The sequence below is a fragment of the Pongo abelii genome, chromosome 2 (assembly GCF_028885655.2).
Source record: "Pongo abelii isolate AG06213 chromosome 2, NHGRI_mPonAbe1-v2.0_pri, whole genome shotgun sequence".
In the NCBI taxonomy this organism is placed as follows: domain Eukaryota; kingdom Metazoa; phylum Chordata; class Mammalia; order Primates; family Hominidae; genus Pongo; species Pongo abelii.
Window position 1 is genome coordinate 194,302,289 of NC_085928.1, and position 16,078 is coordinate 194,318,366.

Below are 16,078 nucleotides of genomic sequence, written 5' to 3' on the forward strand. Positions count from 1 at the left end.
CTGACATAAGCGCGTCAGTCACACCCTTCTAAGGCTTCACAGGGAAAGACGAGAAGATAGAGGACGAAGACCTTGTCTTGCTCTGCTTTTAGCTCCAGAACTTGGCGGGGAGCACAGGTCTTTATTGATCGATGTCAACTCCACCTGGCTCCCCAAAGTATTTAAAATGGTAGCCACGGGAATGGCAGAGTACTCTCTTTCAACTGGGGAGGAATATCAAATGAGGTTAATAGGCCGGGCGCGGTGGTTCACACCTGTAATTACAGCTCTTTGGGAGGCTGAGGCGGGCAGATCACTTGAGGTCAGGAGTTCGAGACCAGCCTGGTCAACATAGTGAAACCCCCGTCTCTACTAAAAAATACAAAAATTAGCTGGGCGTGGTGGCGGGCGCCTGTAATCCCAGCTACTCGGGAGGTTGAGGCACAAGAATCACTTGAACCTGGTAGGCGGAGGTTGCAGTGAGCCGAGATCGCGCCACTGCACTCTAGCCTGGGCGAGAGAGACAGACTCCTTCTCAAAAGCAACAACAACAACAAAACCAAATGAGGTTAATATTCCACAGCGGTGTGGGACTAGACACAGTTACACAGACTTTATACAGGCGGCAATCAAGCGTCCCGGACTTCAAGAAATGTAGTTTGTCTGTCGCGCCACGCAGTCAACTGGAGTGTCACTGTGGGTTCTATTTACACCGTTATGAGAAAAACCTGTGGCCGAGGAAAACTCGGTATCTCCGGTCGCAGACCGCCCATCTACAGCAGTGAGCGCACCCAAACCCCGCACGGCCAAGTCCCGCGGGTTTCAGGAAACTCCGAAGAGGTCGGGGGCCGGGGTGCCTATGGCGCGGGGGAGGCTGGGAATTGTAGTCTCCGCCTGCCTCCGAGGGCGGGGTCCGAGGGCGGGGCTCTCAGGCCGTGAGGGTGGGTGGGTCGCCGAGCGCCCCGGCTCGCCCCGCGCCCCGGCTCGCCCCGGCGTTTCCGGTCGCAGGCGGGCTCTGGAGGAGGAGGGGCGCCGCGACCGACGCGCGCGAGGCGGTCTGGGAAAAAGGGCGGTGCGAGCAGGTGCGCGCGCAGCGGGCCGGCAGTGGCGGCGGAGATGGAGGAGGGAGGCCGGGACAAGGCACCGGTGCAGCCACAGCAGTCTCCAGCGGCGGCCCTCGGCGGCACGGACGAGAAGCCGAGCGGCAAGGAGCGGCGGGATGCCGGGGACAAGGACAAAGAACAGGAGCTGGTGAGGCGCGACCCCGAGAGTCGGCGAAGGAGGCCGCGGGGCTGAGTCACTGCGGCTCCGCAGGCCTCAGGCCCGACACCCAACGACCCCACCGCGCCAGGGAGAGGGCGGTTGGGGCGACCCTCGGGACTCCCGGCACCTTGCCTCTCTGCTCCTCATTCTCCGTTCCGCGCTGTCACCTTCGCCGTCCCCACCAGCCCTCACCACCGCCGTGTGAGATGGACTCGGGCGGGTCATTGTCACCTCCGTTTCCTAGAGTGGCATTCAAGTAGAGCCTGGTTCAGAACCCAGGCTGATTTCCCACCAGGGCTTCCCGTTCCCACTCGGTTTCCTTGTCCACCTGGCCCCTCCTAAGGAGGCAGGCTTATTCTTCACCTGCCCCGGGTAAGTGGGAGGAGGACGTCTTTGGGATTCCTTCTCTTCATGAGCTGCTTCTCCCAACCCTCCAGTCTGAAGAGGATAAACAGCTTCAAGATGAACTGGAGATGCTCGTGGAACGACTAGGGGTGAGTCACGATGTTAACATGATTCGGTGCATGTTTGGATCTTTCCCACTTGTTTTATTCTTTTTTGAGGCAACTGCTATGTGCGGTGGACTGTATTTTAGGGTCAGTGTTATGATGATGTTGGGAGGCAAGAGAGTTACAAAGGGTATTTGTACAGTTTTGCAGCTTTCTCTTGTGGGAGAAGCAAAGTTCTTACCTCTTAAGTTGGGTCATTTGTTTTTGTCCCAGGCAGGGTGCAGGGAGTTGAGGAATCACAGATGAATGAATAAGACACAGCATTTCCTTGGAGGAGTTGTTAAGTTAAATATCTCTGTATTATGACTTGAAGGGGTGTGACTCCTTTTTGTCTGAGCCCTGTCTTCTCTTGATCAGGAGAAGGACACATCCCTGTATCGGCCAGCGCTGGAGGAATTGCGAAGGCAGATTCGTTCTTCTACAACTTCCATGACTTCAGTGCCCAAGCCTCTCAAATTTCTGCGTCCACACTATGGCAAACTGAAGGAAATCTATGAGAACATGGCCCCTGGGGAGAATAAGGTAAAACTGTTCCAAACCTGGTGGAGGCCTAGTTTAGGAATTCCTTTTTACCCAGACCATGGGGGGGCTCATTGTAAGTCACAGGAAGCCTGATAGACCTAAGCCCTGATCTATTTGAGCAGAGTTCATCACAGTCAAAATATCCACAAAAGAGCTGAAAGGAAGGTCAACTTCTCAGAAGACACTGTTTCTGTCATGTGTATTGGACTTTGGGGTTTCATTAGCATGGTCTACTATTTAACTTATGTTTAACCTTGATTTTTCTCTTTTCGTCTATCCCATATACATTCATTTATCTCTAAAATATGTTCCACATTCAGTCACTTCTCTGCCTGCTGGTACAACCCTAATCCTGGAAATGTTCAGTTTTTGCATGGGCTATTGCAGCACCTCTTAACTGATGTTGTTGCTTTTGTCCTTTGTTCCTACACAGTCTGTCTCTCATGTAGCAGCTATCATGATCTTTCTTGGTTATGGGTCTTTTCTGCTTAAAACCTTTTAATAGTTTATAATGGCAATTAAAGTAAAATTGAGAGCCTCCATTTTTCTCCACTTTATCCCTTGTTTATCACCCTTCGGCTGTGTTAGTTTAAAAGGAAGATAGTGGCTGGGTGTGGTGGCTCACGCCTGTAACCCTAGCACTTTGGGAGGCTGAGGGGTGGATCACCTGAGGTCAGGAGTTTGAGACCAGCCTGGCCAACATGGTGAAACCCCGTCTCTACTAAAAATACAACAACAACAACAAAAAATTAGCTGGGTGTGATGGTGGGCGCCTGTAATCCCAGCTACTTAGGAAGCTGAGGCAGTAGAATCACTTGAGCCCCAGAAGCAGAGGTTGCAGTGAGCCGAGAGCGCACCATTGCACTCCAGCCTGGGCGGCAAGAGCGAAACTGCGTCTCAGAAAAAAAAAAAAAGGAGATAGCAACAACACCAACCTTGGTTTTTGTGAGGTTTAGCTTAGATAACATGTTAAATTTCTAGTACGGAGATTGGTATATAGTTAGTTCAATTTCGGAGACAATGAACTTGATTCCACAATGCACGCTCTCTTTATGCTGGACTGTTGGGTTTGACTTCAAAGGACTCTTTTCTTTGTAGCGTTTTGCTGCTGACATCATCTCTGTTTTGGCCATGACCATGAGTGGGGAGCGCGAATGCCTCAAGTATCGGCTAGTGGGCTCCCAGGAGGAATTGGCATCATGGGGTCATGAGTATGTCAGGTAAGATCTTTTTTCTTGGGAATCTGAAGGGGGCTCTGAGGCTCTGAGATAATTCAGAATTCTCTTGTGGAGTACAATCTGTCTTGGAGCATCAGTGTATTGAATTTCCCAGACACTGGATTCCTTGACCCACAGAGAAGTGCTTCCCCTGAAGCTGTGCTCTCTTAATCTTCTGGGCCTATCTGTAGGCATCTGGCAGGAGAAGTGGCTAAGGAGTGGCAGGAGCTGGATGACGCAGAGAAGGTCCAGCGGGAGCCTCTGCTCACTCTAGTGAAGGAAATCATCCCCTATAACATGGCCCACAATGCAGAGCATGAGGCTTGCGACCTGCTTATGGAAATTGAGCAGGTGGACATGCTGGAGAAGGACATTGATGAAAATGCATACGCAAAGGTCTGCCTTTATCTCACCAGGTGAGTGAACATGGTAGGGAAGGGTGGCAGGCATGCCTTCCTCAGCACCTCTCTCTCAGTTGCGCCTCCTCTATTTTCCCAGAGCATTTGCTCAAGCATAGCATCACGCTGTAGTTAATCTGTTGATGTCTGTGAGTTTCTTGAGGACAGAGACTTTGTGTCTTCTTAGTAGTTCTAACATCTAGCACAGTGCCTGGTGTATATAGTAGGTATTTATTATTTATTTTGGGTAAGTGAATTCAGCGGGGAAAATGTGTGCCTGGGACTTTCTGAATTCTTTGTTACTTTTACTTTTGTAGTTGTGTGAATTATGTGCCTGAGCCTGAGAACTCAGCCCTACTGCGTTGTGCCCTGGGTGTGTTCCGGAAGTTTAGCCGCTTCCCTGAAGCTCTGAGATTGGCATTGATGCTCAATGACATGGAGTTGGTAGAAGACATCTTCACCTCCTGCAAGGATGTGTATGTAGGGAAGAAGCTGGCAAAGAGATAAGCTCACGAATAGGACATTTGCATAAAGAGCTGGGACTTGTAGTTTCTGATTAGGGCTTGAGGGGTTTTGCTGTGCCCTTAGTGGACCGTGATGAGCAGATGTACGGGCTCTCTCCACAGGGTAGTACAGAAACAGATGGCATTCATGCTAGGCCGGCATGGGGTGTTCCTGGAGCTGAGTGAAGATGTCGAGGAGTATGAGGACCTGACAGAGATCATGTCCAATGTACAGCTCAACAGCAACTTCTTGGCCTTAGCTCGGGAGGTGAGACTGCCCTTTTTTCATCAAGGCCTTTTCGTCATAATTCTACCTGCCATTTCACCTCCCTGACTCTACCTCTGACTAGACTGTCCTTGATTAGAATTGCCATTCAGTGGGATAGCAGAAGGGACAGCTGGGGGAGTTCTAGGGAAGCAATTGTGACCCTCTGACTTCTCTTCAGCTGGACATCATGGAGCCCAAGGTGCCTGATGACATCTACAAAACCCACCTAGAGAACAACAGTGAGTAGCCCTCTCTGTGTATGGGATTTGGGGGATTATAGTTATGCCCCTTGTATTGGGAGTGATGGCTTGGCCAACATGCTTATCCTATCGAGCTCAGAATCCCCATGAACCTTTTTCAGGTCGCTGCTTGGGGGTATAGGTAGAGGATACTAAGGGACTAGCTCAGAACCAGAGACCAGTTGCCATGCTGTGTTTCTTTCCTGTCCTACCTGAAACCTTCTTTCCTTACTTTTCCTCTCCCTCGTGTTGCAGGGTTTGGGGGCAGTGGCTCTCAGGTGGACTCTGCCCGCATGAACCTGGCCTCCTCTTTTGTGAATGGCTTTGTGAATGCAGCTTTTGGCCAAGATAAGCTGCTAACAGATGATGGCAACAAATGGCTTTACAAGAACAAGGACCATGGTATAATTCTGTTCCGGCTTTGTCTCTTATTTTGCTTTGATCACTTCTTTTGTCCTCTTGGAGTCATACGTTATCTGACAAGGGATCCACCGTGCAGTTCTTTGGAGAGCTCTTTATAATAACAGGATCCTCAGGATAGGGCCATTTTAAGACTAATAGATTCTTCCCTGGTATAGGAATGTTGAGTGCAGCTGCATCTCTTGGGATGATTCTGCTGTGGGATGTAGATGGTGGCCTCACCCAGATTGACAAGTACCTGTACTCCTCTGAGGACTACATTAAGGTTGGTCTGCATACAGCCTGCTCGTGGGGACTTCACCCTTCCATATTCTAGTGCCTAGCAGTGCCTTTCTTTCACTGATGAGGTCTGTCCAGTTTTTAACTCCAATTAATGAGGGTGCTGCAGTGAGGCCCATGTTGCATCCTTTGTGGTGAGGAAGGTAGAGTATCCTGAGTGAAGAATCTGTTTGCTCTTTGTAGTCAGGAGCTCTTCTTGCCTGTGGCATAGTGAACTCTGGGGTCCGGAATGAGTGTGACCCTGCTCTGGCACTGCTCTCAGACTATGTTCTCCACAACAGCAACACCATGAGACTTGGTTCCATCTTTGGGTAAGGTTCCTCGCTTGTCTTTCTGGTAGTGCTCAGCCTGTACACTCTGGAGAACAGGAACTGGGCCCTTTTCACCCATATTGCCAAGGGCTACCACTGTGCCTATTGGGTGTCTGGCTCTTGGTGAATGTTTGTTGAAATGGTGAATGAATGACTGATCCTCCTTTTGTTCTTTTCTTGCTGCATCCTTGGGTATGTGTTGGGGACCGCCTCTCCATGGCTTTTGCAGGCTAGGCTTGGCCTATGCTGGCTCAAATCGTGAAGATGTCCTAACACTGCTGCTGCCTGTGATGGGGGATTCAAAGTCCAGCATGGAGGTGAGTAGAGGCTATTGAGCATTTAGAGTAAGTAGGGAAGGTGCTTTGAGTCCTACTTTCTGTGATAAATAATGAAAAAGAAGTAAGTGTGTGCATGTGTGCATACATGTACATGCCTGTTTGTGTGTATTGAGGGGCGTCACCTCAGTGAAACCCCTTGATCTGGGATTCTAAGCCTCTGGTGGTTTTAAGGCTAAAGAGTTAACATTTTAGGCCCAGCACGGTGGCTCGTGCCTGTAATCCCAGCACTTTGGGAGGCTGCAGTGGGCGGATCACTTGAGCCCAGGAGTTCCAGACCAACCTGGGCAAGATTGTGAAACCCCATCTCTACCAAAAATAAACAGAAAAATTAGCCAGGTGTGGTCGTGCTCGCCTGTAGTCCCAGCTACTAGGGAAGCTGAGGTGAGAGAATTGCTTGAACCCGGAGGTGGAGGTTGCAGTGAGCTGAGATCGCGCCATTGCACTCCAGCCTGGGTGACAGAGTGAGACCCTGTCTTTAAAAAAAAAAAAAAAGTTAACATTTTAGTGTTGAGTTCTGTCCCTTGGAATCTCTGAGAAACTACTTGGACTAGAGTGAAGTGAAACTTAACACAGCCTGGGGTTGATGATTCTCCTTAGTATTGTAGTCATTGGTCAGCCTTAAATGTTCATACTTGTGCAGAGTCATTAATGGATAAATACAGCATGGTGGCTAGTGGCATAGGTTTTAGAGTCAGAAAGACTTGAGTTCAAATCTTGCCACCTCTGCTTATAAGCAGTGTGATCCTGAACAAGTAATTCAATCTCTTTAGGCCATATTTTTCTCATCCATAAAAGGGGATAACGGCCAGGTGCTCACGCCTGTAATCCCAGCACTTTGGGAGGCTGAGGTGGGTGGATCACGAGGTCAAGAGATCAAGACCATCCTGGCCAACATGGTGAAACCCCATCTCTACTAAAAATACAAAAATTAGCTGGGCGTGGTGGTGCGCACCTGTAGTCCCAGCTACTTGGGAGGCTGAGGCAGGAGAATGGCTCGAACCCAGGAGGTGGAGGTTGCGGTGAGCCAAGAGATCGCGCCACTGCATTCCAGCCTGGCAATAGAGCGAGACTCCATCTCAAAAAAAAAAAAAAAAAAAAAAAAGCAGTGCAGGGGATAACCTCAGGATCTGTGACCCTGGGGCTGTCACGAGGGTTAAATGTCAATAGTATGTAAAACAGTTGGCCTAGTGGCTGGCATATAGTATATACTCAATGAATAATGGCTACTATTGTTATTTTGATATTATGAACTAATGTATTTAGGGAGAATATCTTGTATTGGACTGTAGGAATAGGCTATCTTGAATCAAGACACAAATAAATATTTTAATAACTTACTCTGTGATACTGATTTTCCTACCTTTAGGTGGCAGGTGTGACAGCTCTAGCCTGTGGAATGATAGCAGTAGGGTCCTGCAATGGAGATGTAACTTCCACTATCCTTCAGACCATCATGGAGAAGTCAGAGACTGAGCTCAAGGATACTTACGCTCGTTGGCTTCCTCTTGGACTGGGTCTCAACCACCTGGGTGAGGGGATGTTTCTATTTGGTCAAAGAGCTGACAGTAACTGGATACAACAGGGAGGGTTTATGTGTCAGGCTGTGCTGGATGGAGGCAAGTATCCTCTGACCCCTTGAATCTGTCCTGTAGGGAAGGGTGAGGCCATCGAGGCAATCCTGGCTGCACTGGAGGTTGTGTCAGAGCCATTCCGCAGTTTTGCCAACACGCTGGTGGATGTGTGTGCATATGCAGGTCTGTGTCTTTATCAGTCTGTCTTGTGCTTCCCCAGTGACTCCTCACTTCTTTCTTTGTCCTTATTTTCAGGTTGTTTCTCCTTTCTTTTTCATTCTGATCTGCTCTAGATTCTTTAGACTTCTCCTGTTTTCCAAAGCTTTTCCTTGGTAACTTCTCATTTCTGTCCATTCTCCCTCACCACACTGACGCAGGCTCTGGGAACGTACTGAAGGTGCAGCAGCTGCTCCACATTTGTAGCGAACACTTTGACTCCAAAGAGAAGGAGGAAGACAAAGACAAGAAGGAAAAGAAGGACAAGGACAAGAAGGAAGCCCCTGCTGACATGGGAGCACATCAGGTTATTTGGGCAGCTGGGCACTTGCAGAGAGGCTGTGAGAAGAGATAAGCATATAGGGGAGCTGGGTTTGGTTTTTGCTTTAGAGCCTCTCTGGGTATTGCCATGTATTGAAATAGCATGAGACTGGGTTCTGTATGTAGGGGGTAAAGGTGTTCCCCACAGGATGGCTTTTTATTTTCAGATGGGACTTGAGTCAAGGGTGACTGTTTTTTATTCCTTGAGCTTAGTGGGTTCTGCTGTCTCTTCAATTGCAGGGAGTGGCTGTTCTGGGGATTGCCCTTATTGCTATGGGGGAGGAGATTGGTGCAGAGATGGCATTACGAACCTTTGGCCACTTGGTGAGTATAGCATGAAGAAAATTGGAATATACTGGTTTTGATGGCCTGGGGTTCCCCAGGGAAGATTTTCTGATGGGTTTTCTTGCTGGAGATGTGGTCTTTTTGCTGTGCCTTTTCTTTCTTTTTTCTTTTCTTTTTGGAAACGGAGTTTTGCTCTAGAGGGCAATGGCACGGTCTCGGCCCACTGCAACCTCCGCCTCCCGGGTTCAGGCGATTCTCCTGCCTCAGCCTCACAAGTAGCTGGGACTACAGGCACGTGCCACCATGCCCAGCTAATTTTTGTATTTTTAGTAGAGACAGGGTTTTACCATGTTGGCCAGGATGGTCTCGATCTCTTGACCTCATAATCCACCTGCCTCAGCCGCCCAAAGTGCTGGGATTACAGGTGTGAGCCACCGTGCCCAGCCTGCTGTTCCTTTTCTACGGAAGTTAAGGCCCCCTTTTACCCATCAGTCCACTCCTGTAATGGAACTTGTTTTTACCGCATTCCCCCTTACTGTTGTATTTTCTTGGATCATCAGCTGAGATATGGGGAGCCTACACTCCGGAGGGCTGTACCTTTAGCACTGGCCCTCATCTCTGTTTCCAATCCACGACTCAACATCCTGGATACCCTAAGCAAATTCTCTCATGATGCTGATCCGGAAGTTTCCTATAACTCCATTTTTGCCATGGGCATGGTGGGCAGTGGTGAGTATCAGGCAGAAGAAGATCATAAACAGATTGGGGGAAGATTTGAAGCCCCTTTTTTCACTTCTGTAATGCTTAATATTTCCAGGTACCAATAATGCCCGTCTGGCTGCAATGCTGCGCCAGTTAGCTCAATATCATGCCAAGGACCCAAACAACCTCTTCATGGTGCGCTTGGCACAGGTAAAGAACAGAACTCTTCTCCACAGAGCGTGCCGGGGAAGTATCTGTGGTGATGGAAGGAGGAACATGGAGTGTTGGCCCAGGAGGAAAGATGTGACCAAGTGGGAGATTTCTGTTTGGCTGGGTTAGACGATGTCTCCTCAGTGGTAACTCCTCACCTCTACTTCCCTCTGTTTTTTTCAGGGCCTGACACATTTAGGGAAGGGTACCCTTACCCTCTGCCCCTACCACAGTGACCGGCAGCTTATGAGTCAAGTGGCCGTGGCTGGACTGCTCACTGTGCTTGTCTCTTTCCTGGATGTTCGAAACAGTGAGTTCCTGTCAGAAATTTTATATCATAGCATGTAGTGCTCTGACTCCACCCTTTCCAGGGCCACTTTGATAATTTAGGTTCAAGACCCCAATTTAGCTCTGTATCACTCTAGGTTCCTGAGGTTCTTTGGGCCTGTGACATGAGACTTTCATCACCCACACTTTTGATCTGGCCCAAAGAGATTTGAGGGTGATGTGCCCAGCATCTGCTCCTAAGTCACTGGGGAAATGCGATTTTCAAGTCTAAGGGCTGTAAGCAAAGTGAGGTGGGGGCATCTCTGGTTAGTAGTAGGGTATATGAGGGGAGGAGTGTGGATTCGGTCGTATGACTGACGGGTTAAAGGGTCAGCGCTGAGGTGGGCTCTCAGTGTTTCTGGCCAGGCCTGCCCTTTTGTCTCTTAACTTTTTGTCCTGTCTGCTTCCCTCAGTTATTCTAGGCAAATCACACTATGTATTGTATGGGCTGGTGGCTGCCATGCAGCCCCGAATGCTGGTTACGTTTGATGAGGAGCTGCGGCCATTGCCAGTGTCTGTCCGTGTGGGCCAGGTGAGAGGTTGAGTAGAGGGGAGGGCTCAGGCTATATTCCCAAACTGGAGAATGTACATATACTTGCTTTGCTGAAACTGGCATGGGTGGTGGGTTGTTGCTACTTTTCCATCTTTCTTTTCAATTTTCTTACCCTACAGGCAGTGGATGTGGTGGGCCAGGCTGGCAAGCCGAAGACTATCACAGGGTTCCAGACACATACAACCCCAGTGTTGTTGGCCCACGGGGAACGGGCAGAATTGGCCACTGAGGAGTTTCTTCCTGTTACCCCCATTCTGGAAGGTTTTGTTATCCTTCGGAAGAACCCCAATTATGATCTCTAAGTGACCACCAGGGGCTCTGAACTGCAGCTGATGTATCAGCGGGCCATGCACCCTGCTGCCGAGGGTGGACACGGCTGCAGACTTCTGGGGGAGTTGTTGCCTCCTGCTCTTTTGTTACTAAGATAAGGTTGTTCAATAAAGACCTTTATCCCCAAGGTCTGTCTGTGTCTGTTTTCTGGGGTGTCATGGCTGGAGTCTAAACTAGGGTAAGGAGTGGAAGTGAGAGGGCATTGTTTGGAGCAACTCTGAGTCTAGGTTAGCAGCACTGCCCTGGATGGAAAGAACTGAGCCCCTTCCCTCCCCTGGGTGGAAAAAACTAAGCCCCTCCTTTCTAATTATCTTCTGTTTGCATTTTCTTAGAACCCTTGAGAAGCCAATAAATGTAATGGATCTTTTTGTTTTGTTTTGTTTTGTTTTTTTTGAGACAGAGTCTCGCTGTGTCTCCCAGGCTGGAGTGCAGTGAGGCAGTCTCGGCTCACTGCAATGCCTGCCTTCGGGGTTCACGCCATTCTCCTGCCTCAGCCTCCCAAGTAGCTGGGATTACAGGTGCCCGCCACCATGACTGTCTAATTTTTGTTTTTGTTTTTGTTTTTTTTTTGAGACGGAGTCTCGCTCTGTCATCCAGGCTGGAGTGCAGTAGCACGATCTCGGCTCACTGCAAGCTCTGCCTCCCGGGTTCACGCCATTTTCCTGCCTCAGCCTCCCGAGTAGCTGGGATTACAGGCACCCGCCACAACGCCCGGCTAATTTTTCATATTTTTAGTAGAGACGGGGTTTCACCATGTTAGCCAGGATGGTCTCGATCTCCCGACCTTGTGATCCGCCTGCCTTGGCCTCCCAAAGTGCTGGGATTATAGGCATGAGCCACCGCACCCGGCCAGTTTTTGTATTTTTAATAGATGGGATTTCACCATGTTGGCCAGGATGGTCTCGAACTCCAGACCTCAGGTGATCCACCTGCCTCGGCCTCCCAAAGTGCTGGGATTACAGGTGTGAGCCACTGTGCCCAGCCAATGGATCTTCTTCCTAGGAGACGCAAATACACAAATTTTTACACAAACTCTTCCAAATAACTTCAGGGGGCTTGTGGATCCTGTAAATTATCCCCCACACTCACCGTCCACCACCAATACACCCTCAAGCCTATCGTCTCCTGACCTTGGGCTAAGGATGCCCAAGAGTGGGCAGCCTCATACTTTTCTAACTTGACTTCCGTGCTACCGAATGAAAGGGACATCTTTACCTCCCTCAACCCTCTGTCCCTCTTGGGAGGCTGCTATGAGGAATTTTTTTTTTTTTTTTTTTTTTTTAGAAATGGTCTCACTCTTATCACTCAGTCTGGAGTGCAGTGGCACAGTTATAGCTCACTGTAGCCTCAAACTCCTGGACTCAAGTGATCCTCCTGACTCAGCCTCCCAAGTAGTAACTAGGACTATAGGCATGAGCCACCACAGCTGGCCTACTTTATTTTTGTAGAGGTGGGGGTTTTGCTGTGTTGCCCACGCTGGTCTCAATCTCTTGGCCTCAAGGGATCCTTCCATCTCAGCCTCCCAAAGTGTTGGGATCACAGGCATGAGCCAGTGTGCCTGGCTATTTATTTATTTATTTATTTAGAGACAGAGTCTTGCTCTGTCACCCAGGCTGGAGTGCAGTGGCGCGATCTCAGCTCACTGCAGCCTCGGCGTCTGGGGTTCAAGAGACTGTCCTGCCTCAGCCTCCTGAGTAGCTGGGACTACAGGCGTGCGCCACCATGCCCTGCTAATTTTTGTATTTTTAGTAGAGACGGGGTTTCACCATGTTGGCCAGGATGATCTCAATCTGACCTTGTGATCCACCTGCCTCGGCCTCCCAAAGTGCTGGGATTACAGATGTGAGCCACTGCACCTGGCCCAGTTATTACTAAATTTTTTCAGAGACAAAGTCTCACTTTGTGGCCCAGGCTAGAGTGTAGTGGCATGATCATGGCTCACTGCAGCCTTGAACTTCTAGGCTTAAGTGAACCTCCCACATCAGCCTCTCAGGTAGCTGGGATTACAGGCACAAGACATCAGCAATTTTGGATTGAGTCATCTTTGCAGCCTGTATAAAAAGGTTGAAACAGGATTAAGGAATCCCTGTTGAGCCCCTTTATGGTTCCTGCCATAATCTTCAAGTTAATATGTGTGATGTGATGAGCCTCTGTTATTATATAATATGGATATAGTAGTTGCCTTACCTGATTTCCAGTGGTGGTGATGTTAAAATAAAAAGTGATTTGTAAACTAAAAAGAATAATTCTCTCCCAAATTGTGATTTAGGTGACTGTGCTTTAGAATAAGACAGTTTCATAGTGGCTTTTAACCTTTCACCTTTAGTTCTTCATTCATCAGTGAATAGCAATGGAGCCTTACTCTGCATCAGACATTAGTCTAATTTATGGGGATGCAAATACAGAAAAAAAATCCTATGCTCAAAAAGTTTAATGAAATGATGAAAACAATGGTGATCGATACTTACCAGGGTGTGAACAAGGTACCCTGGTATCACAGAGATGGGGCCTAAATGCCTGGGGCAATCAGGGGGGACTTTGAGGAAGTTTATATCCTTAGAGGAAGATAAGTTTGTACAGAGGAAAAGAGGGCAGAATATAGCTAAGGGAGTAGCAAAGGCAAGAAGGAGGAAAAGCTATTTTCAGAAACTTACCGATAATTTGGTTTGGCTAAATGTATAGGGGCCAGGGAAAAGGGTGGTAGGAGATACAGCTGGATATTCAGGCTCAGACCAGGTTTAGAAGAGCTTTGTTGTGCTAAGAATTTGACAGTATGTTTCAACGGGGCCCATTGAATGAGAGCAGAAAAGTGACATGATCAGCTATGTGGGTGAGAAAGCTAACCCTGGAGGAGAGGAGAGCAGGCAAGGAAAACGAAGGCTTGAACTACGGCAGTTGAAATGGGGACATAGGGAAGGGTAGAACAGTTATTTTTTAAAAGACAAGATCAATAGGACTTGATTTTGATCCAAATACCAGTAGGACCTGGTGTCTGATTAGATGTAGTGTGTGGATGGAGAAGGAATATAGGATGAATCCCAGATTTTCAGGTTAGGCACTATCTATTACTTAAGCAACAATATATTTGGGGGACTTGATTGAGTAGGGAAGGTTAACAAATTCTGGCCAGGTAATAAGTATCAGAGTTTGGATGAAAACTCAAGCTATCTGACCTGTGGATTTGGCTGTAGATGATGGTCCCTTCTGGCCTCTGTCAGCTTTTTCTTTTTCTTTTTTTTTTTTTGAGACGGAGTTTTGCTCATGTTGCCCAGGCTGGAGTGCAATGGCAGGATCTCAGCTCACCGCAAGCTCCGCCTCCCGGGTTCAAGCAACTCTCCTGCCTCAGCCTCCTGAGTAGCTGGGATTATAGGCATGTGCAACCATGCCTGGCTAATTTTTGTATATTTTTAGTAAAGACGGGGTTTCTCCATGTTGGTCAGGCTGGTCTTAAACTCCCGATCTCAGGTGATCCACCTGCCTCAGCCTCCCAAAATTCTGGGATTACAGGCGTGAGCCACCGCCCCTGCCCGGCTGTCAGTTTTAAGATTACTTCTCTTCTGTCCTTATTCTTCCATCCTTACGCTTTTGCCCCTCCGTGGGAGTGTCTGCTCTTTTTATATTTTATTTAATTTATTAATTTAATTAATTAATTAATTTATTTATTTGAAACAGAGTCTCACTCTGTCGCCCAGGCTGGAGTGCAGTTGTGATCTCAGGTCACTGCAGCCTCCAACTCCCAGGTTCAAGAGATTCTCCTGCCTTAGTCCCTCCACTAGCTGGGACTACAGGTGCTTGCCACCACATCTGGCTGATTTTTCTATGCTGATTTTTCTATTTATAGTAGAGATGAGGTTTCACCATATTGGCCAGGGTGGTCTCGAACTCCTGACTTCAGGTGATCTGCCCACCTTGGCCTCCCAAAGTGCTGGAATTACAGGCGTGAGCCACCGTGTCTGCCTTTATTTTTTATTTTTATTTTTATTTTTTGAGACAGAGTCTCACTGTCATCCGGGCTGGAGTGCAGTGGCGCAATCTCGGCTTACTGCAGCCTCTGCCTCCCGGGTTCAAGGAGTTTTCTGCCTCTGCCTCCTGAGTGGCTGGGACTACAGGCGCACGCCACCAGACCCGTCTAATTTTTTGTATTTTAGTAGAGATGGGGGTTCCACCATGTTGGCCAGGATGGTCTAGATCTCCTGACCCCGTGATCCGCCCGCCTCGGCCTTCCAAAGTGCTGGGATTACAGGCGTGAACCACCGCGCCCGGCCCATGATCTTTTTAAACGACGAATCTCATACTACTTGCCTAGTTAGAATGTTTCTATCCTTTTAATTTCCTTTGTTATAGGCCTTTCAAGGACCTAATCTAAATTCTTTTCAAAGCCTGCATAATTCGTGTTGTATCACGATTTACTTAGGCAGGACTGAGTCTTTAATTTCTTTCTTTCTTTTTTTTTTTTTTTTTTTGAGATGGAGTCTCACCCTGTCGCCAGGCTAGAGTGCAGTGGCGCAATTTCGGCTCACTGCAACCTCCGCCTCCCGGGTTCAAGCAATTCTCTGCCTCTGCCTACCGAGTAGCAGGACTACAGGGGTGCGCCACCAGGCCCAGCTAATTTTTTATATTTTAGTAGAGACAGGGGTTTCACCACGTTGGCCAGGATGGTCTAGATCTCCTTACCCCGTGATCCGCCCGCCTCGGCCTCCCAAAGTGCTGGGATTACAGGCGTGAGCCACCGCGCCCGGCCCATGATCTTTTTAAACTACAAATCTCATACTACGTGCCTAATTAGAATGTTTCTATCCTTTTAATTTCCTTTGTTATTAGCCTTTCAATGACCTAATCTAAATTATTTTCAAAGCCTGCATAATTCGTATTGTATCACGATTTACTTAGGCAGGACCGAGTCTTTAATTAATTAATTAATTTATTTATTGTTTTTGAGATGGAGTCTCGCCCTGTCGCCAGGCTAGGCTAGAGTGCAGTGGCACAATCTCCGCTCACTGCAACCTCTGCCTCCCGGGCTCAAGCAATTCTCCTGCCTCAGCCTCCCAAGTAGCTGGGACTATGGGTGCGCCACCACGCCCGGCTAATTTTTGTATTTTTAGTAAAGATGGGATTTCACCATGTTGGCCAGGATGGTCTCGATCTCTTGACCTCGTGATCCGCCCACTTCGGCCTCCCAAAGTACTGGGATTGAGAGGCGTGAGCCACCGCGCCTGGCTTTTTTTTTTTTTTTTTTTGGCCGAGTCTTTGATTTCAGTTTCTCAGCCCTCAACCAGCACTTCGCCTTCTACTTAGCATGCACTCAATAAATGCTTGC

General features: G+C 48.5%; 1 protein-coding gene across 1 annotated transcript; it reads left to right on the plus strand.

The window, feature by feature from the left end:
- The first annotated feature begins 1,069 nt into the window (after positions 1 to 1,069).
- PSMD2 (proteasome 26S subunit ubiquitin receptor, non-ATPase 2) lies at positions 1,070 to 10,888 on the plus strand. Its single transcript, NM_001132415.2, is given in 21 exon segments — positions 1,070 to 1,230; positions 1,680 to 1,736; positions 2,109 to 2,273; positions 3,372 to 3,493; positions 3,682 to 3,906; positions 4,206 to 4,364; positions 4,515 to 4,659; positions 4,838 to 4,898; positions 5,154 to 5,300; positions 5,477 to 5,583; positions 5,781 to 5,908; positions 6,138 to 6,225; positions 7,613 to 7,775; positions 7,899 to 8,000; positions 8,195 to 8,340; positions 8,595 to 8,678; positions 9,200 to 9,368; positions 9,457 to 9,551; positions 9,735 to 9,861; positions 10,292 to 10,410; positions 10,551 to 10,888. Coding segments are annotated over 21 exon segments (2,727 nt in total). The 5' UTR covers positions 1,070 to 1,095; the 3' UTR covers positions 10,734 to 10,888.
- The last annotated feature ends 5,190 nt before the right edge of the window (positions 10,889 to 16,078 follow it).